A 21,373-nucleotide genomic window follows, 5' to 3' on the forward strand; every position below is an offset into this window, starting at 1 on the left:
TGGAGCAGCAAGTCCAGGCCCTGGCCGCCGTCGTTCAAGGTCTACGGCGCGAGGAGGATTTACCCTCACTTCCCCCGCAGGCCCAGGCCCCGCCGGAGTGTCTCCCCAACGGCCCGGTTCTCCCCAGCCAAAATTTGCATGGCTCCTCCAGAGCCAACAATGGAGAACGAGCTTCTCCCCAGAGAGAGTCACCGGGAGAAGGTTTCGACCGGAGACCCCAACTCTCTGAGGCGGAGTCAGCCCCGGACCGCCGTGGGCTGGCGCAAACCACAGCGACAATCCCACGGGTGGGGGAGCTTGACCGAAAAGTTGAGCATCTGGAGCGCCAGATCGCGGCACTCCACAGCAAGAAGGCAAGACAGGAAGGGGACTTTGAGTTCACTACCAAGTCCCCCTTCTCCTGCCAGATCGAGGACGAGCCGGTTCCCGCGAGGTTCAAAATGCCTTAGGTGGAGCCCTACAGCGGAATCACCGACCCCCTTGACCACCTGGAGAGTTATCGGGCCCTCATGGCCCTACAAGGGTCCTCGGAGGCCATACTCTGCAAGGCCTTCCCAGCAACCCTCCGAGGGACCGCCCGGCTTTGGTTTTCTGGACTGAAGCCGAACACGGTGTCCTCTTTTGAGCAGCTCGGCAGGCAGTTCGCCACCAACTTTGCTGCAAGCCGGCGCCAGCGACGGACATCAGACTCCCTCCTGGACATCAAGTAGAAGGAGGGGGAGTCCCTCAAAGAGTACCTGGACCGCTTTACCGCCGCCACATGGGAGGTTCGCGAGCTAGACCAGTCGATAGCCATGTCGGCTTTGAAGACTGGGGTTCGCTCTTACCGATTCCTCTTCTCCATCGAGAAGAGCTTCCCGGCCGACTTCACCGAAATGCTGGCCCGAGCCCGGAAGTACGCCAAGGCCGAGGAGGCAGTCGCCTCCAGGCGGGGAGCAATTGAGCCCGCCTCTAAGAAACAGAAGAAACGCCGCGAGGAACGCGGCCGACAAAGGAGCCGGTCGCCCCGCAGAGAGAAAAATCTCCCCAGACTGAGGAGTCCGCCCCGTCAGCAGGGGCGACCTCAGCAGAGGACACCTCCTCGTCCGAGGTCTCCACCACGGCCCCGGATGTACCAGGCGAGGTACGAGAACTATACACCCGTTAATGCTCCCCGGGCCGAGATCCTGATGGAAATTGAGGGTCGGGACTTCTTCCGACCCCCGCCTCCTATGCGAGACACGGGATTTCCCCGAAATACCAGGAAGTATTGCCGCTTCCACCGAGACCGTGGGCACGACACGGAGGACTGCTTCCAACTCCGGGACGAGATAGAAGCGCTCATCCGACGGGGAGTACTCAACCGGTTCGTGAGGAATCAACCTGAGGAAAGAAGGCCGGCGGAGAATGTCGCACCAACCGAAAATCCAGGCGACAACAGGCCCATCGCCGGCACCATCAACATGATCGGGCGGGCCTCGGCAGGAACGGCCGCCCAGGGAACACCCCCGAAGCGCCCACGTACCGATGAAGTCATCTCGTTCTCGGACGAGGACTTAGAAGGGGTCGAGACCCCTCACGATGACGCTGTGGTCATCTCAATGATTGTAAATAGGTTTGATGTAAAGCGTGTCCTAGTTGACAATGGAAGTTCAGCCAACATTTTGTACTACCACGCCTACCAAAAAATGGGGTTGACAGAAGGACATCTTCGGAGAATCAGTGCCCCGCTAGTCGGGTTTACCGGAGATGCGGTCTCGGTTGAAGGTGAGGCTAGCTTCCTTGTCACAGTTGGCCTCGCCCCCCGGGAGAGCACTGTGAGGATGGACTTCCTGGTGGTCCGTCTGCCCTCGGTCTACAACGCCATCCTTGGGCGCCCAGGGTTAAACACCCTTCGAGCCGTGGTTTCAACTCGCCATTTACTCATGCGGTTCCCCACCGACCAAGGAGTAGGCGAGGTCCGCGGAGACCAACTGGTCGCCAAGCAATGCTACATGGCGGCCCACACAGTGAAACAACCAGCTGAGGCGCCAGACCGCCCGACGCGCCCTTCACTCCCCATAGAAACCCTCGATGCGAGGGACACCCCCTGGAAGAAGCAAGTAGAGCCCTTATTCAAATCCCACTACGAGAAAATTTTCCCGAGCTAACTGTGCAGGTCGGCTCCGGCCTCGGCGCCCATGAGAGGGATCGCCTCGTCAGCTTCCTGCGGGATAATGCCGACGTCTTCGCCTGGTCGCCCGCGGACGTGCCAGGAATTGACCCTGAGGTCATGGTCCACCGACTTCAGGTGAAACCAACCAGCAAGCCTGTAAAGCAGAAGAAAAGAGGCTCCGCCCCCGAGCGACAACGAGCTGCGGCCGAGGAGGTGGACAAACTCCTCGGAGCCGGCTTCATCCGGGAGGTCTCCTACCCGGACTGGCTCGCCAACATAGTCCTCGTAAAGAAGGCCAACGGAAAATGGCGTATGTGTGTGGACTACACCGACCTGAACAAGGCCTGCCCAAAAGACAGTTTCCCCCTCCCGAGCATCGACCAACTCGTCGACTCCACCTCGGGACACCAACTGCTAACTTTTATGGACGCCTTTTCAGGATACAATCAAATCCGAATGGCGCCAGAAGATGAGGAGAAGACGGCCTTCATCACCGACAAGGGCACCTACTGCTATAAGGTGATGCCCTTTGGCCTGAAAAACGCTGGGGCCACCTATCAGAGGCTGGTCAGCCAGATTTTTAAAAACCAGATCGGCCGGAACATGGAAGTCTACGTGGACGACATGTTGGTAAAGAGCCGAGCGGCAGAACACCACATAGCCGATCTCGACGAGACGTTCGCCAAGCTCAGAAAATATCAAATGAAACTCAATCCGGCGAAGTGCGCGTTTGGGGTCACCTCGGGCAAGTTCCTGGGTTTCATAGTGACCCAGCGCGGAATTGAGGCCAACCCGGAGAAAATCCGGGCACTGCAAGAGATGTCGCCTCCAAAGACAGTTAAGGAGGTGCAGCGGCTCGCGGGGCGGGTAGCCGTCCTGGGAAGGTTCGTCTCTCGGTCGGGCCGAGCGTTGCCTCCCCTTCTTCAAGAGCCTCAAACGGCCGAAAGATTTCCGGTGGACAGAAGAATGCCAGCAGGCCTTTGAAGAGCTTCGGAGCCTTCTGGCTTCTCCCCCGCTGCTCACCAAGCCCCGGAAAGGCGAGGTCCTTTACTTATATCTGGCCGTCTCCCCAGCCGCAGTGAGCTCAGTTCTCATCCGGGAAGAGGACAAGCTCCAAAAGCCGGTCTATTACACCAGCCGGGTTCTCAGGAATGCCGAGACCCGATATTCTAAACTTGAGAAGACCATCTTCGCTCTCATCATCTCGGCTCGGAGACTCAGGCCTTACTTCCAAGCCCACACGATAACTATATTGACCGACCAGCCCATGAAGCAAATATTGCAGAGGTCGGATCGTGCGGGGAGGGTCGCCAAATGGGTGGTCGAGCTCGGGGAATTCGACCTCGAATATCGGCCCAGGCCGGCTATCAAAGCTCAGATACTCGCCGACTTCATCGTGGAGTGCACTCTTCCGGACGACCCCGAGCTGCCATCTGAGTCCGTGGAGGAGACCCCGAAGCAGCCATGGGTCCTGCACTCGGATGGGTCTTCGACCCCGGGGGGCAGCGGGGCCGGACTTATCCTCACCAGTCTAGATGGAGTGGTGGCTGAGCAAGCTCTGCGCCTCGAGTTCCCGGCCTCGAACAATGAGGCCGAGTATGAGGCTCTCATCACCGGGCTCAAGCTGGCGAGAGAACTAAAAGTGGAAGATCTGACGGCCTTCAGCGACTCCCAGCTGGTGGTGAACCAGGTCCAAGGAGATTTTGAAGCTAAAGGGCCATCCATGCAAAAGTATCTCCAAAAGGTGCGGGAACTCACATCTGCCCTGAATTCTTTTAATATTCGGTACATTCCCAGAGCGGAAAACCTCAGGGCAGACCAGCTATCCAAACTGGCCACCTCCCGCATGAGCGAGCTTCCCAAGGGAACAGCGCTCGAGTATCTTCAGACCCCCAGCACGGAGGAACCCGAGCCTACCATGTACGTCGACTCCGAGCCAAGTTGGATCGATGGGCTCATCTGCTACCTTCAGGACGGAACCCTACCTCATGACGAGACGGAGGCTCGTCGAATCAAGCGCCAGGCTCCCCGGTATGTCTTGTACGAGAATAAACTCTATCGACAATCATTTACTTCTCCCCTTCTCAGATGCCTCCGCCCCTCCGAGGCGGACTACGCCCTCCGAGAAGTCCATGAAGGGATCTGCGGAAATCACCTAGGGGGTCGAGCCTTGGCCCATAAGATCCTGCGGCAGGGATACTACTGGCCCACACTCCAGAAGGACGCAACAGATTTCGTCCGCAAGTGCGATCGGTGCCAACGAAACGCCAATATCCAGCGCTGACCTTCAGCTCTGCTGACCTCCATCATCGCCCCCTGGCCGTTTGCCCAATGGGGGATCGACATCCTGGGGCCCTTTCCCCTGGCCACCGGACAGAGAAAGTTCCTGGTCGTCTCCATCGACTACTTCACCAAATGGGTCGAGGCCGAACCCGTTGCCCGGATCACCGAGCAAAAGATGCGGGACTTCGTGTGGAAGTCCATAATCTGCAGATTCGGACTACCCCATATCCTTATATCTGACAATGGTCGACAATTTGACAATGTTCATTTCAGGAAATTTTGCTCTGAACTCGGCATTGATCACCGTTTCACCTCGGTCGCTCACCCCCAGACAAACGGGGAAACTGAGGTAACTAACCGAACTATTTTGCAGGGACTTAAAGCTAGGCTTGATCGGTCCAAAGGACAGTGGGTCGAGGACTTGTACAATGTCCTTTGGGCGTACCAGACCACGTTCCGACTACCCACGGGAGAGACCCCCTTCAACCTAGCATACGGCACTGAGGCCGTCATCCCGTTGGAGATCGGCCTGCCTTCTCCCAGAGTGGAGCATTACGACCCCGACACCAACTCTTCCCAGCTAAGGAGCAACTTGGACCTTGTCGAAGAAACGAGAGAGATCGCCCGGGTTCGCATGGCGAGATACCAACAGCGAACGGCCCAATACTACAACTCCAGAGTCAAGCCCAAGCTCTTCAAAGTAGGGGACCTCGTCCTCAGGAGAGCCGAGGCTTCTCAACCGACCGAGCAAGGAAAGCTCGCCCCAAATTGGGAAGGGCCGTATCAAATCGCCCGGGTACAACGACCAGGGGCGTACAAATTGAAGTCCCTGGAGGGGACTCTGATCCCACGAAGCTGGAACTCCGAGAATCTACGGATGTATTACCAATGAAACCCTAAGGGGTTCAAAACAATCAGGACAATGGACTCAGCTCCTTTTTCTGCAAATATTTCTCTCACCTTGATAACTGTAATCTTTTTTTAATATTGGGTCGTCTGTGATCCTCAGATTCCCCGGCCAAAATCGGGATGCCTCGAGGCTCGACCGTAGAGTCCCAAACTCCCTCGACTTCGGGAAGAATCGCAAGACGATGAGACGTGGAATGGAGGAGGATTCCTCGACTTAGGCCGAGATGCCCCGAGTGTCGACAGTGCGTGCCCAGACCCCTCGACACTTCGGAAAGACGGGGTAGTACCTTCGCGGCCCCCCGTGGCGCTCATCACCAACAACGGGGTAGTACCTTCGCGGCCCCCCGTAGCGCCCCCTCGACTAAGGTCGGGATGCCCTGAGGGTCGACCGTAGAGAACCAGACTCCCTCGACCTCGGGAAGGCGCCGTGAGGGGTGGAAAGGGTGGCTCCACCTGGGGCGCCACGAAGTGGACCCCCAGGAGCGGTCGACGATCCCCGATCCCCGAAGCGAGCGATCCCTCGACTAAGGTCGAGATGCCCCGAGTGTCGACAGTGCGTACCCAGACCCCTCGACACTTCGGAAAGACGGGGTAGTACCTTCGCGGCCCCCCGTGGCGCTCATCACCAACAACGGGGTAGTACCTTCGCGGCCCCCCGTAGCGCCCCCTCGACTAAGGTCGGGATGCCCCGAGGGTCGACCGTAGAGAACCAGACTCCCTCGACCTCGGGAAGGTGCCGTGAGGGGTGGAAAGGGTGGCTCCACCTGGGGCGCCACGAAGTGGACCCCCAGGAGCGGTCGACAATCCCCGATTCCCGAAGCGAGCGATCCCTCGACTAAGGTCGAGATGCCCCGAGTGTCGACAGTGCGTACCCAGACCCCTCGACACTTTGGGAAGACGGGGTAGTACCTTCGCGGCCCCCCGTGGCGCTCATCACCAACAACGGGGTAGTACCTTCGCGGCCCCCCGTAGCGCCCCCTCGACTAAGGTCGGGATGCCCCGAGGGTCGACCGTAGAGAATCAGACTCCCTCGACTTCGGGAGGTACCACAGGTCAGCAAAGCGTCCGCAGACCCGCCGACCTGACACAAGACCCCTCGACCAAGGTTGAGGTGCCCCGAGGTCTGACCACAGGGTCTCAAACTCCCTCGACCTCGCAAAGAGCTACAAATCAATAAAGTCTCCCCAAGCCCTCTCAACCTCGGCGGGTGCTGTCGGGTCCGTGAGAAGCCCGAGCCCCCTTAAAGTCAAAAATGACTCCGCAGGTCGACGAGGAAGGGAAGCAGCCTACTCCACCATGCGAAGCATAACTCTGAGAATGAAAGAGGTACATTCAACTGGACGCCCTCCTTGTCAAATTTTATTTACATATTACTGAGCGGAATCTTAATGTTGGAGCCTTATCTCGCCCCAAAGTCGGGCCTCTCTAACGGGTCGGCTTAGGATCGACCTCCTAATTACATTATGCATGCACCGTTCGTCAAGCCTCCGAAACTGGTACAGAGGATTTCATAAATTAGTGCCCAACTCGGCTCTTCGACGTAAACTCCTACGTCCGGCTGAAAAAGTGGTCCCGGCCACGAATGTGCCAGCCAAACGCGGGTACCAAGGCAATCTCTGGAAATCCAGCCTTGCTCACCGAAGCCTCGGCAGAGTCCGAGAACAATAACTACGAAAACCGTCGGTAATAACCTGCCTATTGGCCCGCGCTCCCTCTGAGGGGTTTGGAGTTAAGTTCGGAGACCCGACTAAACTCCCCGATTAGCGGCACGCACAGACCTAGTCCGGTCTTAGTTAAAGGGCTAAGGCCCGACCTCGACGCCTTGGGACTCCCCTAAAGGCTAAACGCAATGACCTCCACGACTCCCAAATCCGAGCTATAGGACTTAGAGAAATTTTCTAAAAAACTCAAGACTCGGAGCTCCTCTTCGTCGGGATGACTGGAACCCGAGAAGGCTAAGACGTAGCCCGGGAAGAAGGACAACTTCGTTAAGCAGCCCGGAAATTAAAATGCGAAGCTAGGCCATCGAGGCGGTTCGCTAAGGCCCTGGCCTCGGTCATGACAACAGAGGGAAAGATGAACACGGAATGGCAAAAATACTTTTTCATTAACAAAGGGCCGGAAGGCCAATTACAAAATTGGAAGTCGGCCGCTCAAGGGCCGACCCCGGATACAATGAAAAAGAAAAGAAAAATATGCTAAGTCCTAAGCGGCTGGAGCCACATCCGGGGGGTCGTCCGGCACATTGATGACCTCAAGACCTTCCTCCGGAACAGGCTCGGGGTCGGGAGCAGGAGCTTCGGGCACCACCTCCGGGACAGCGTCCGTCTCGGCCGCCAGAGCCACCTCCATGACACCGTCCGCCTCGGCTACCCCCGTCGAAGGCTCGGCGGGGTCTTGCTCATATATTCCCGCCTCGGATGTCAGGATGGTGGGAAGGGCTCGCACGTCGGACCCCCAGCCCCGGTCCTCCCTCGGACGGACCGTCGAGAAGTCGTACTGAGGGCAGTACAGGCGCACCTGCTCTCGGAAGTTCTCGAAGCCTCGAAGGAAACCGTCGACCGTCTCCTCCTCCAACATGTCGCGGAACTCTTGCGACTCTTTGAAGAGCTCCACGGCGTGCTCGGCTCGTTCGAGAGCCCTCCTCTCCCTGGCCTCAAGTTGCTCGAGTCGGAGGCGAAGGGCCCTCTCCTCATACTCGAGGGCCGCGACCCTGGCCTGGACCTCCCCCAAGCGCGCCTCCGTGCCGCGCATGGTTGCCTTGGTCATGGCGTGAGCCGCCTTCTCCTCCTCAAGCGCCCCCACCACGGCAAGACGCTCGGCCTCGGTGGCCGCCCACCGAGCCTCGGCAGCGGCCGACACCGCTTCTAGCTCGGCGATTCTTTTCTTGGCCGGCTCCAGCTGCTGGCCGAGCTGCCGAACTTCTTCCCGATACCCGTGGGCGAGGAACGCCATGGTGTCGAGCTCGAGAATATGCTGAAAAAAAAAAAAAAAAGAAGAAGAAGAAGAAGAAGCGAGGGTATTGTGAGTTGAAAGGCACGTATGCACGCTAATAACTCCGGAAAATTAAGAAGGGAACTTACCCGGGCCGTGCTGCAGTAAGCACTGCCGGCGACCTCCTCCAGCGAAATCCCCCGGAACACGGCCCGGTCCGCTGGAAGCACTGCACGCCGCAACATGGAGCGTGCGACCTCGGCGTCCTGAAAGGCCGAGCTCCCCTCAGGAATGGAAGAGTCCGGCTCAACCGACTCTTCTCGGAAAGCTCGGGAAGAATTCGGCACGATCGAACCCGAGGTCCCGGAGCCGCTCGCCTCGGAGCCTCGGGCGGGCCCGGGTCCTGGCTGCTGCGGCCGGGCCGCGGACGACTCCCCCCGCCGGGCAAGGGGGGCAGGGCAAGGAGGGGCCGATGGGCCTGCACCACTGACCACCCGCTCCCGCCTCGGGTCGGCCGCAGGGGCCCCCGCCTCGGGGCCACTCGTCCCGGCCGACGAGGAAGCGCCGTCTGTCCTCGCCCTCCTCCGAGGCTGGGGATTAGCCCCCCCGGCCTCGGCCTCCCGCCTCCTCAGGCGGGAAAAAAGCGACGTGTTACTGGTCGGCATACGGGGAATATCTGAAATCGAAAATTTTGTTAAGTGTCAGGCCAGTGGCAGTAAAAGCGAAAGACAAAGAATGAAAATAATGTAGCCGCCCTTACCCTCGGGGCGCGCCGAGCTCAGACCCACGCTCGCCAAGGCGTCCTCCCGCAGGAGCTCGGTCAGGTCGTTGTCCCTCCCGAGGGCTCGCACAGAGTCTAGGATCCTCAGCTCCCTCTCCGTGGGCTCGGAGAGTCTGTTGAGGGCCTTCAGCCGTGGGTGTCCCCACCTCGGCTCAAACCCCCAAGGCGCCACAGACGCCAGAAAGAAAAACTTCCTCTTCCACTCGTGGATCGAGGAAGGGGCGCCCCGGAAGAGTGACATACCGCCCCGAAAGGCGAAGTACAACCACCCTACGTCCGCCGGATTTTTCTTTAACAGAAAACACCGACGAAAAAGGCCTACCGAAATCGGGATCCCGTGCCCGAGGCACAGGGATAAAAACCCGATTATGGTCCTCCATGAGTTCGGAGCTAACTGCGCCGGGACGAGCTGGTACTCGGCCAGTAAGTCGCTCACGAACTCATGGGCAGGAAAACGCAGGCCCGCCCAAAGTGTCTCGCGGTAGACCGCGACCCGACCTGGGGGCGGCTGCGTCACCCTGTCTTCTGGCCCTGCGGTTTCAAGGCGAAACCCGGGTTGGAAGAAAAAACGGGAGCGGATTAACTCCAGCTCCTCTCCCGACAGACTCGACCCAACCTCTTCGGGACTGGAACCCATTCTCACGGAAGAGTGGAGCAAAAATTAAGAGTAGAAAATGGAAGTTGACGAGGAGGAAAAAAGAGGAAACCCTAGTGAAAACAGGAAGAAAACCTACTGGACATTGCCGGAAATCGCTCCAGGCACCACCAGCAAGATTCAGCTGAGGGAGGAAGCAGGGGGGAAAGACGACGAAAATAAGAGGCAGCCAAGCAAGACCTTTAGGGCAGACTCGTGGGATTTATATGGACCCCCCTGACGGCCCAGATCGACGGGGTCGGTTCTCATCCCCCCGACTGAGTTGCGCCACGTGTCGACCTCGGAAGCCGAGGCACCGTATTCACTCCGGTTTAATAAATCGGATACGAAATCGAAGCGTTGTCCCATCGGATCTCGGGGCCTCATCATGGGTCCACAGAATCAAATCGTCCTGAGGAACGAGCGGACGTAACCCCCGCTCCCCTCGTTTAATAAGATCTGGGACACGTGGAGCCCCGATGAGGCCTCCACTTCTTCGGAATTATGATCCAATAACATGAAATCGAAAGCGTCCGACCTCGGGTCGCGCCAAACCCCGTAACGGCACACTCATTAATGAGCCAGAAGCGTCGATTACGGAATCGAGACATCGCCTCGACGAGCTCGAGGTCCCCCCTCATTAATCCGCCGTAAAATGATCCTGGCGATTCAAGAAGCATGATGATACGAGCCCCATCATTAGCTCACCGAATAAAGCAGCCTCGAGACGAGGGCGCATATCTCACCATGAAGACTCCGGAAAGCACAAGGGGGCGGGCGAGACCTTCCCCCCAACCTTAGTGACAGATTTTACTTCCCACGTCCGAGCCCCACAAGCCGCTCGAACTCGGAAGTCGGGGGGTAGTGTTGGGGGGAATAAAGTTTCCCCCCAAATGACATAAATGCCCCAGAGAAGCCGTACAACCTCCGACCCCGGACAGCAGAAGTCGGCGTCCGACCTCGGAACGCTCGGCCACGAGACGACCGACCCCGAGACCTCCGACCTAAGAGAAACCCCGATGTCCGAGGACCGTACTCTAACATCCCTCCGGCATTTATTGCGCATGGCCGCTGTAATCTTCCGGCACACTCAACAATAAATGCGGATCTCCGGCTTACTCCACCATTAATGCGGATCTCCGGCTTACTCCATAATAAATGCGCGTGGCTCCTGACATCTACGGATCCCCAGCTCTCCACGGCAAATCGACCCAGCAGGGTCTAGTCGACTATGATAAGTCTCTGATCTCGGCCATACCGCCAACATCAGTGCAATGATTCGCCTGACCGAGCACCGACCTGAACAACATGCCGAGCCATACTACGGCCTCTCCCTGTTACATCACAGGTAAACCGACCCCCGCATATAAAAGGGAGCCTTGGCCTCTCAAGAGAAAAGGAACATTGGTACCCCCAAAAATTCACTGTTTATCTTCCTTCTCCATACTATTTGCCCCCCTCACTGACTTGACCGTCGGAGGGCCGGCGCCGGAAAACCCGGCCACCGGTTCGTGTGCAGGCACCCAGACAGAGGACGCCGCCCGCCGACGGACCACCGCCCCGCCGTGAGGACTCACATCCGCTCCCTCTCTTCGACCGAAGATTGCCCCCGGGTCCAATTTCCAGCAACAATTCCATCTCAACTTTGTGGATTTTCCTCCACGTCCTTCCTAACTCCCGTATTCCAAAGTCCACAGCCGGAACAGAGCCGAGACCCACGGACCAGCATTTCGCATCTCCCCTTGCATCCCGACTTGGCCACACCCTCAACGTCTTCCGCTAGATCCCAGTCAAAATAAGCTTTCCAGATTTCCTATCATCCTTATCCAAAGCCGAGACCCATTCCCTATTTCTGGATCATCTCCCAACCGGATCCCCAACTCCACATTCCCTACAAATCCAACCAAACTCCCAGCCGAGATCTTCTCAGCTCCCCCTCACGCCTGTTCCCATAAGCCACGTCTTCTTTCGGATCGATCTCACATCCTTATCCCTTCCGTGTTCAAAGCTCCAGCTCATCTATGCTTCAGCCGATAACCAAACGCATCCTCCCAGCATCCTCTTCCTTCGAAACAGAGTACCAGCCATCAGCCGAATCCAGCTCCTCCCAACATCCAAGATCTTCTTCCGGACTCCCAGCTTCCACCGTGAAAATCTTCATCCCGTTCGCGTTCGGATATGCTTGATTCAACCATCCACATGAGAAATCTCACACGGTATCTCCCCTGTTCTTGCAATCAACCTTATCCCAACGTCTCAGCAACCATCCTTTACCGTCCACATCATCCTAAATCCCAGCATCCCCTGTTCCCAATCGGATGAACATTCCAAACAACCACTCCCAGAACCAAGTTCAGATCCCATCCTCTCCACGATAGCTTCTTTCCGAGCTTCACGGCAACCAAATGTATCCTCCCCTGTTTCGGAAACAGAACACAGTCATCTTCCCATTTCCGTGGATCACATCCCAACCAACCAACCCATCTTATTCCGTCAGATGGACTCCAGCAAACTTTGTGAGCATCGATTTCCTCTCAGCCGAATCAAGCCAGCCATCATCCAGATTAATCCCAGCCGAATCCAAACTCCCGTTCCAAGTTCATCTTTATCTCAGCACCAAATCCTCTCCCACTGCATCCACAGCAACGGCAGCATCTTCGAATCCCCTGCATCCTCATCCACCGACTGCAACAAATCCACAGCATGCAACCCGTGTTCTCGCCAGCAAGAATATCAAGCTTCAACAGTCACGGATAGACTCAAATCCTCTCCCACCGCGTCCAAGGATCAAGGGATAGAAGTCATCTGTTCATCTTAATCCTTCATTCGGAACAGAGGAGCGAGAGGGAGTTGCAGCCTATAAAAGGCTCAGGCGTGAACCGAGGAGGGGCATTCTTCTCTTCCATTCATTCCTCCCCCACCGGGGGGGGGGCATTCCCTCTTCCCCACCGGGGACTGATCCCCATCAAGATCTTCGGGAAGGAGGAGAGAAGCCAAGTTTCCCACGGGAGAAGAAGAAACAGGGGAGGGAGTGAGCCGAATCCCATGAGAGAATAAAAAAAATGAGAGAAAGGAAAGAGAGAGAAGGTTTCTTGGTTATTTTGGGAATAACTTCCCCTAAGAGCTAAGAAGGAGCCGTTCTCCAGGGAATCGCAAGAGGGAGAGATGGGAGCCCGCTGCTGTGCTGCTGCTGCCGTCTCCAACTCCATGCAAGGCTGATCTCTTCTCCAGGGCCGGATGTAGCCTTAACAAAGGGACACGGATTTTATATTTGATTTTATATTCTTGGGGTTGTATGAACTTAATATTTTTAATGGATATCTTCTTTTGAATCATATTTAATTTCTGTGATTTTAAGTATGATGTTCGTACAACTGTTCCTCATGATCACTAGGTAAATATAAGATAGTCCATGCTTAGGGAAGATGCGATGTGCTGCCACCTTAGATTAGGGTAGACATTTCATGCCAACTGAAGATGGATTATGCCCAAATTACTTTTGTGAATTTTTATTTAAATGCTTATTAGGCTTGTAGCCAATTTGCATGTTAATTCAAGAACGAAATAAAATATAAATAACCCTTGTTACGATGCTAGTGGTGAATTCCTTGCCCTAGGTTCTCCCAAACTGATATCGCTTTAATTGCATTTTTTTATCAAATTTCTTAGTTTAATAGTCTTCACAAATTCATCCTTTTAAATATTTTTATTTTTAAGAAAAAACAACTATACCCCAATCCCTGTGGATCGATACCCGTAATCACTATCCTACTAGATACGTGCTATTGCGTGATCTTTAAAGTTGACTATCAATTTTTGGCGCCGTTGCCTGGGATTGTTAGCATAGTTGTTTTTCTTTTCATAAAAAAAAAACTTTCAAAAAAATATATATATTTAAAATTAAATAAAAATATTTTCTATTTTTGTTATTTTTCTTATCTCCTTTCTCCTTTTTACTAATTTTTTTTTAATCAGGAATCGAAGAGAAAATTTGAGACGATCAAAAGGGAACTAGTGGAAAAAGAATGCTGTAGAGGTTTGCTTTAAAAGTAAAATATTTTTGCTGAGGAAATTTCCTTTGGTAACCTCTAAACCTTTCTTATTTAAATTAATTCCCAGTTTGCTTGAAATATTGTGGTGATTGTTTGATTTTAATTTCAGTAAAAGTGTGAATGTATGCCTGATACACATACACCAATTAATCCGCACATAGTAAGGGCAATCACCCCAACAAGATAAGAACTGGATTTCATCACCAGATTCTTGCCCAAATTAGGTGAATCAATTTTCACATAGCTATCATTTTAATTAAAATCAATTAGACGTTGGCCCCTAGGAACATTCGAGCTCAATAGGACGAAGATCACCGAAAGTTGCACCAATTTTGCTCTGTGGCTCAGTTGATGTCTAGGCAAGCTTTGTCCCAAGGGAGACAGTGTTGGGTTTCCCAGTGTCCTAGGGCGCAGCGGAAGATACGGGATTATAAAATTTTCTTATAAAACCCATTATATGAAACCCTAATAAGCCAAGATCGCCTTAATAGTATAACCAAATAATGTAGAAAATATAATCTTGGTATAGAAGAATACCTATCACGCTATATCCAATATATCTGAAGATGTCCTAAGGTGCCCAAATGTTCACCCTCCGATGTTGATCCACACAGGAATGGGTTCAAGACTCTAGCTCCACCAAAACTTGATTCTAATTGTTCAATCCTTCCAAAGGATTTAATTGGCTGATTTTTCTTCACTTCCTTCTTCCTTTCTACCTCTAAAACATTCACTAGCCTTTTTGTCCTAAAGAAGACCCTCTTGTCTTGGGTTAGGACAAAAGAGAGAGGCTTGTAAGAAAGAAGGGATAAGGGAGAGAGAAGGAGAGGCTTTTTCTTGGATGATTTTTAGAACCCCAAGGCACCTCCTTATTTATAAGAGATGGAGGGATGCATCATAAAGGGATGCATCCCATCCACACACCTCATCATGATGAGGCATGTGCCAAGAGATGCATCCCATCATGATGGGGTGCTAAGGAGAAGGGTGTATCAACTTCTTTCTCACATCTCCCTCTTAAATCCTGATGATCCAAGGGCCCAAATGCAGTGAACCAAAGCCAATGGTCCAGATCTAGGTGCCATCTAATGGTCCAGATCAAGACATCATCATCCAGGGTGCCATCCAATGGTACAGAAGCAAGATGCCATCACCGATGGTCCAGATTCAGGCGCTAAGCAACGGTCCAGATCTTTCATCCAGAGAGCCATCCAGTGGTCCAGATTCAGGCGCTGAGCAACGGTCCAGATCTTTCATCCAGAGAGCCATCCAGTGGTCCAGATTCAGGCGCTAACCAGTGGACCAGATCCTTCATCCAAGAAGCCATCCAATGGTCCAGATGAAGGCGCCAACCAGTGGACCAGATCCTTCATCCAGGAAGCGATCCAATGGTCCAGAAGTGAAGGCCCTATCAAACCCAATCCAATTGGGTTTAACCAACTTAAAGAAAACATTAAACCTAATCAAATCAGGTCTAATTAAAGCCAAATAGGTTTCAACTCTTGGCTAACCCATATTAGGTCATGATCTAATCATATTAGATCAACCTAATCTAAGAATCATATTCGAATTTAATTTGAATCAGGAGCTAGGATTTGCAACACGTGCTAGCATGTTCATCTTGCAAACATGATCTAATCCAATTAAACCCTTGATCAATTCCCTTGTGTGTGACCCATTGGGTTCCTTATCTTAGCCAGCAGTAGGTGCAGGTGCAAGTTGACCTAACCTGGTTAGAATACCTCTAATCCAATTTAGGTTCAATTTAGTGCTAAACCTGACTTAGCAATCAGAACCTTTCTGATGCTTTGATCTAATCAAACTCTTTGATCCGATCAACCCACAAGACATGATTGACGTCTAGCAACGTATCATGTCTACCCGGAAGATGAGGAATGTATTGGACAAATCCAAACATACCCTTCAGTGGCAAGTTGCTGTGTAATTCAATCCCTCAGTCATACTACATCCTGAATAAGTGCATGAGTATGGATCAATATCAAACTCAATCACTTATTCATGTCTCTCTCAATCTTTTATATGATAATTCAAACAATGAAACATTAGAAACTCTTTCTAATATTCATTTTGCTTTGATCAAAGGCTTCTTAAATCATCATAAGATTAGAGTAAGTAGGATGTTACCTTCTCTTACTAGAAGTGACTGATTCCTTGTTGACCTACTCACAACCTTCATACAAAATCCACCATATCCAGAATACCCCGTGTGGAGTGATTGATTAAAACCCCATTTGATTTTGATGAGCTCAAAGCATTTGAGTATATCTTGTGATTACTAATGAATTCAATTGAGTGATTCAGTGAAAATCCTGTCCAAGTGTTTCTAGACTTGGTTCATAGTATTTTGGATAAGTTAAGAAGTCTGCATGAACCAATGTCTGAGACTCGAGTCGACTCCCGAGTATCACGAGTCGACTCCAAGCGTATCAAGTTCACTGGCACGAGCTCGAGTCGACTCCAGATCAGTACGAGTCGACTCCGACTGAGAACAGACAGAAGGACAGAAAGCTTCAACTCAGAAACTGTCAACGAGTCGACTCCCGAAGTGCGCGAGTCGACTCCAATGTTCAACGAGTCGACTCCAGGGTAGTAAGAGTCGACTCCAAGAGAAACACAAAGAAAAGTCAGAGAGCAGTTTTCGGACTCTGAGATTCGAGTCGACTCCCGCAGTACGCGAGTCGACTCCGAGACTGAGCGACCATCAACAGACAGAAGACCATGTTACTGCCTCTGAGATTCGAGTCGACTCACAGACAGCTCGAGTCGACTCCGAGACAAGCTTCACGTCAAAAGGCAGAAGACCAACTTTCGGAAACTGAGAGCCGAGTCGACTCCAAGGAAGTTCGAGTCGACTCCAAGACTGGATGAGCCAAAAGACAGAGAATCGGGAGTTCGGGCTCTGAGATTCGAGTCGACTCCCAGGACAGTCGAGTCGACTCGAGTGGACAAAATTCAAATTTGGATCCACGGACTTCAGTGGATGAGCCGACTCCAAAATTGCCACGTCAGCTCCAGAAGTTGGCGAGTCGACTCTAGGTCAAGACGAGTCGACTCCCAGTCAAGACTGCAACTTTAATTCAAATTTGGAACAGTTGCCGAGTCGACTCCGGAAAAGCGTGAGTCGACTCCTGCTACAGCCGAGTCGACTCCTGATCGCGCGAGTCGACTCCAACCCACCAACGGTCATATTGTCAGGCTGCGCAGAGTGTGCAGAACGGCCAGAAAAAGCAGAGTAACGGCTAGTTTCCGTGGGGGTTGGCTTAAATAGCCACAGAGGACTGTAGCAAGGTAGAGAATAGACATTCCACTCCAAGCATTCAAGTTTTCAAGCTCTCCAAGTGCTCTTAAACGAAAAAGGGGAGATCTGCATTTACTGCTCCAACAACTTCTTCCCAACAATCAAAGCTTCCTCCTCCTACATTCAAGTCGACCACTCTTTCAAGAGGAGACCGGAGTTCCAGAAGCCATACCTCTTCACCAGCTTAAAAGCGTTTGAGGGCTTCTAACTCCTTTACGATTATATTGTTTTAAATCTGCTTTTTGAGAAGCTATTTTCTGTTTTCTTCTATCTCTTGTATTTACTTGATTCAATCGGAGGATTGAATCAAGGGATTTAAGGTTGGTTGGTGAGCCAAGTTAAAACCAACGTGTGTAAGGGTTTGATTGTGAGCTCGGGAAAACAATCGGGGTTTGGTTCTAGTCGGTGAGCCTGGGAAAACCGATCGAGTTCGTTGTGAGCTCGTAAAACAACAAGTTTGGTTGTGAGCTTGCAAAACAACCGGCTGTAATCCAAGGGGGTTATAGTGAAATTCCCAAGTGAGACTTGGGGAGTGGACGTAGGAGCAAGGGTTAGCTCCGAACCACTATAAAACTTTGTGTTTGTAGTGCATTGTCTCTCATCTTCTTCCCCGGACACTACTCACAGCACTTAGCTTTAATTAAACAACTTGCTATAGCTTTAAATTAATCATCCACAAAGTTTTAAATATTCAAGTTAATTTAAAAACCCAATTCACCCCCCCCCTCTTGGGTTGTCTATCTGGGCAACAAGTGGTATCAGAGCCAAAAACTCTTCCACTCAAGAGTTAAAAGATCAAAATGACAACCCCATTTGGATCTTCTCACATTGAGGGTCAGTCCACCCAAAGACCCCCTTTCTTCAATGGATCTGACTACTCATACTGGAAGGCTAGGATGAGAATATTCATCCAAGCCCAAGACTATGAGATGTGGTCCATTGTAGTAAATGGGCCCTACATCCCATCCATATACGTAGATGGTGTTAAGGTACCTAAACTAGAAATGGACTGGGATGAACATGACATGAGGAAGGCACAATTAAACTCTAAAGCAATGAATGTCTTCTATTGTGCCTTAGACCGTAATGAATTCAATAGGGTCTCTACTTGCAATTCTGCAAAAGAGATTTGGGACAGACTTGAAGTGACCCATGAGGGCACGAATCAAGTGAAAGAGTCCAAAATAAATATTTTGGTTCATAAATATGAACTATTTAAAATGGACTCTAACGAAACAATTACATGCATGTTCACTAGGTTTACTGATATTGTCAATGGCCTAAAAAGCCTTGGCAAGAACTATACTAACAGTGAACTTGTCAGGAAAATCCTTCGGTGTCTACCAAGATCGTGGGAAGCTAAAGTGACGGCAATCCAAGAAGCTAAAGACTTGAACAAGCTTCCACTTGAAGAGCTCCTTGGATCCCTTATGACGCATGAGCTTACTATGAAACAACACAACGAGGAAGAGTCCTCCCATAAGAAAAAGGTAATAGCTTTAAAATCTACTTCTTCTAACAAGGACTTGTCTTGCAGCAGCAGCAGTGAAGAAGAAGAAGATGAGGAAGATGGTGGTGAGGCTCTTCTTGTGCGCAAGTTCAAGAAATTCATCAACCACAAGAAGTCCTATCATCAAAGGAGAGGCCCCTCAAATTCCTACCGCAAGGACAAAGGTAAAGAAAGGGAAAGTGAGGGGATCGGGTGCTATGAGTGCAAAAAGCCGGGACACATCCGAGCTGAGTGTCCCTTACTAAAGAAGAGCAGCAAGTACAAGAAGAAGAAGAAAGCCCTTGTCACCACCCTATCGGACTCCGACGCATCATCCTCATCATCGAATGAAGAACAAGAAGAGAAGGCCAATTTTTGTTTCATGGCCAACGAAAATGAGGTAACTTCTGATACGCACTATGATTTTTCATTTGATGAACTTTATGATGCGTTTAACGAACTAATGATTGAATATAAGGATGTTAATGTTAAAAACAGGGAACTAAAAGTAACTAACCAAACTTATATCCATAAGTATGATTCTTTAATTAAGGATAAAGATGCTATTACCAAAGAAAATCTAGAACTTAAGACAAGCAACCAACTCTTAATTAAGAAAACTAGTACCTTAACTAAAGATAATGAAAAACTAACTAAGGAACTTTCAGAACTCAAAAACCATAAACAAGTCTTAAACAAGGATCTAACAAAAGAACTAAATGATCTAAAAGCCGAAAATCAAACATTAACTAAAGAACTTAACAAATACAAACCCTTAGTTGAAAAATTTACATATAGTTCTGAAAAGTTAAACATGATACTTAACAGTCAACGAGCCGTATTTAATAAAGCGGGTTTAGGGTATAAACCGAAAAATAAACAAAAACTTCTTAGTAACTTCTTTGTCAAAGCTGGGGAAAATAAAACTAAGAAAATGATCTGTTTTTGTTGTGGAAATATAGGACATAAGGCAAATGCATGTGACTATAGGAAAAGGAAAACTAAAAGAAAGATTAAAAGGGTATGGGTTCCAAAAGGAACCAACTTGACTAACCATGAAGGACCCAAGAAAACTTGGGTACCTAAGATGACATGATTTGCTTGTGTAGGAGTGTCTTGCAGCCAAGGTCAACAAAAATTGCTGGTATTTGGATAGTGGCTGCTCAAGGCACATGACGGGTGATAAAGACCAATTTTTCACCCTTGAAGCTAAGAAGGGAGGTGCTGTGACGTTTGGAGACAACAACCAAGGTCACATCATTGGTATTGGTAAAGTTCAAATCACCCCTTCTACTTTTATAGATAATGTCAGATATGTTGATGGTCTTAAGCATAACTTGTTAAGCATCAGTCAATTATGTGATAAAGGATATGATGTTATGTTTAAACCATCACTGTGTATTATAACAAATCCTAATGATAATAGCTTAGTTTTTAAAGGGATTAGACGTGGAAATGTATATGTTGTAGACCTAGAAGATCTTGCAAAACATAACCAATGTCTAGTTGTAAATGAAACTAAAGATAATGATGCTAGTTGGTTATGGCACCATAAGTTAGGTCATGCAAGCATGGACACAATAACTAAATTAGTTAAAAGAGACTCCGTGATAGGTTTGCCAAAATTAAAATTTGAAAAGAACAAAATATGTGAAGCATGTCAATTTGGCAAACAATCACTACAGGAAAAGTCGGTTTTACCGACGCTTTTTTGCCGACGCTTTTCACAAGCGTCGGCAATTTTTGGTCTAGCGTCAAAATTTGCCGACGCTTGTAACAAGCGTCGGCTAAAGACGACGCTAATAAGCGTCGGTGTAGTCCTGGGCCTAAGACGACGCTAAAAAGCGTCGTCAAAAGCCAACATTCCACCGCCATCACCCTGAATCCCAACGAGCCCTCTCTCTTTCCGTTTTCCCGGCCACCGCCCTCCACCCTCAACCCATTCCAGAGATCGAAGAGAAAACGGAATCCCCTTCCCGTTCCTCGTCCATTCCTCGTCTTCTCTCTCTCTCTCTCATCATCATCGCCCCCCCTCCCTAACTCCCTCCAGATTCAAGAAGCAGAATGGCTCCGGCGATGATGTATTCGCCCGCCTCTTCGCCGCCTCCTTGGATCCCGACCTCTCCTTCGAACCGCGGATCCTCAAGTCCCGCCTTTTCGTTTCCTTTGTCCTTCTGTTCCGCCCATCGCGATCACAGCGGGTGGCTGATGCCCCCGCGCCGGCGCCTTCGGCTTTCGACTGCAACGGCGTCCTCCTCACCTACGACTTCCAGCGGGGGCAGCGGCTCCGGCCCTTCGTCCGCGACCCCAACGACCAGGCCTGGGCCTTCAACGCCACCGCTACCATCCTCAACTCCGGCACCACCAACCTCAAGGCCTGGGAGCTCCTCATCGGCTTCCGCCACCGCGAGATCCTCGTCTCCGCCTCCTCGGCCATCCTCACCGACGGCTCCTCCTTCCCCTACTCCACCCCCAACGACTCCGCCACCTCCTTCTCCGGCTCCCCCAACCCCGACCTCAAGTACCCCATCGAGGTCGCCGGCGATCCCTCCCAGATCCGCGCCCAGATCTCCATCGGCGGCACCTTCTTCGGCTCCCCTCCCCCCGCCGCCCCCTCCCCTCCTCCCTCTCCCTGGCCGACCCTGCCTTCTCCTTCCCCTCCCCCGCTGCCCCCTCCAACACCTCCCTCGCCACCTGCTGCCTTCCCAACCCCGACTTCACCCCCAACACCACCACCAACTCCTCCGATGTCGCGGAGGCCCTCCCCTGCCTCCTCGCCCTCGCCGCCGCTTTCATGAACAGGCCTTCTAGTGGCGGTGGAGTGGCACCAAAAAAAAG

At 51.6% G+C, this 21,373-nt stretch overlaps 1 protein-coding gene across 1 annotated transcript; it reads left to right on the forward strand.

Moving 5' to 3' along the window:
• Positions 1-20,585: 20,585 nt before the first annotated feature.
• LOC120108953 (COBRA-like protein 7) lies at positions 20,586-21,333 on the forward strand (the record flags this gene model as incomplete). Its single annotated transcript, XM_039122680.1, has 1 exon — positions 20,586-21,333. A coding segment is annotated over one exon (748 nt), but the record flags the coding sequence as incomplete, so codon positions are not given.
• Between the last annotated feature and the right edge of the window lie 40 nt (positions 21,334-21,373).

Source organism: Phoenix dactylifera, unplaced genomic scaffold, assembly GCF_009389715.1.
Source record: "Phoenix dactylifera cultivar Barhee BC4 unplaced genomic scaffold, palm_55x_up_171113_PBpolish2nd_filt_p 001671F, whole genome shotgun sequence".
In the NCBI taxonomy this organism is placed as follows: domain Eukaryota; kingdom Viridiplantae; phylum Streptophyta; class Magnoliopsida; order Arecales; family Arecaceae; genus Phoenix; species Phoenix dactylifera.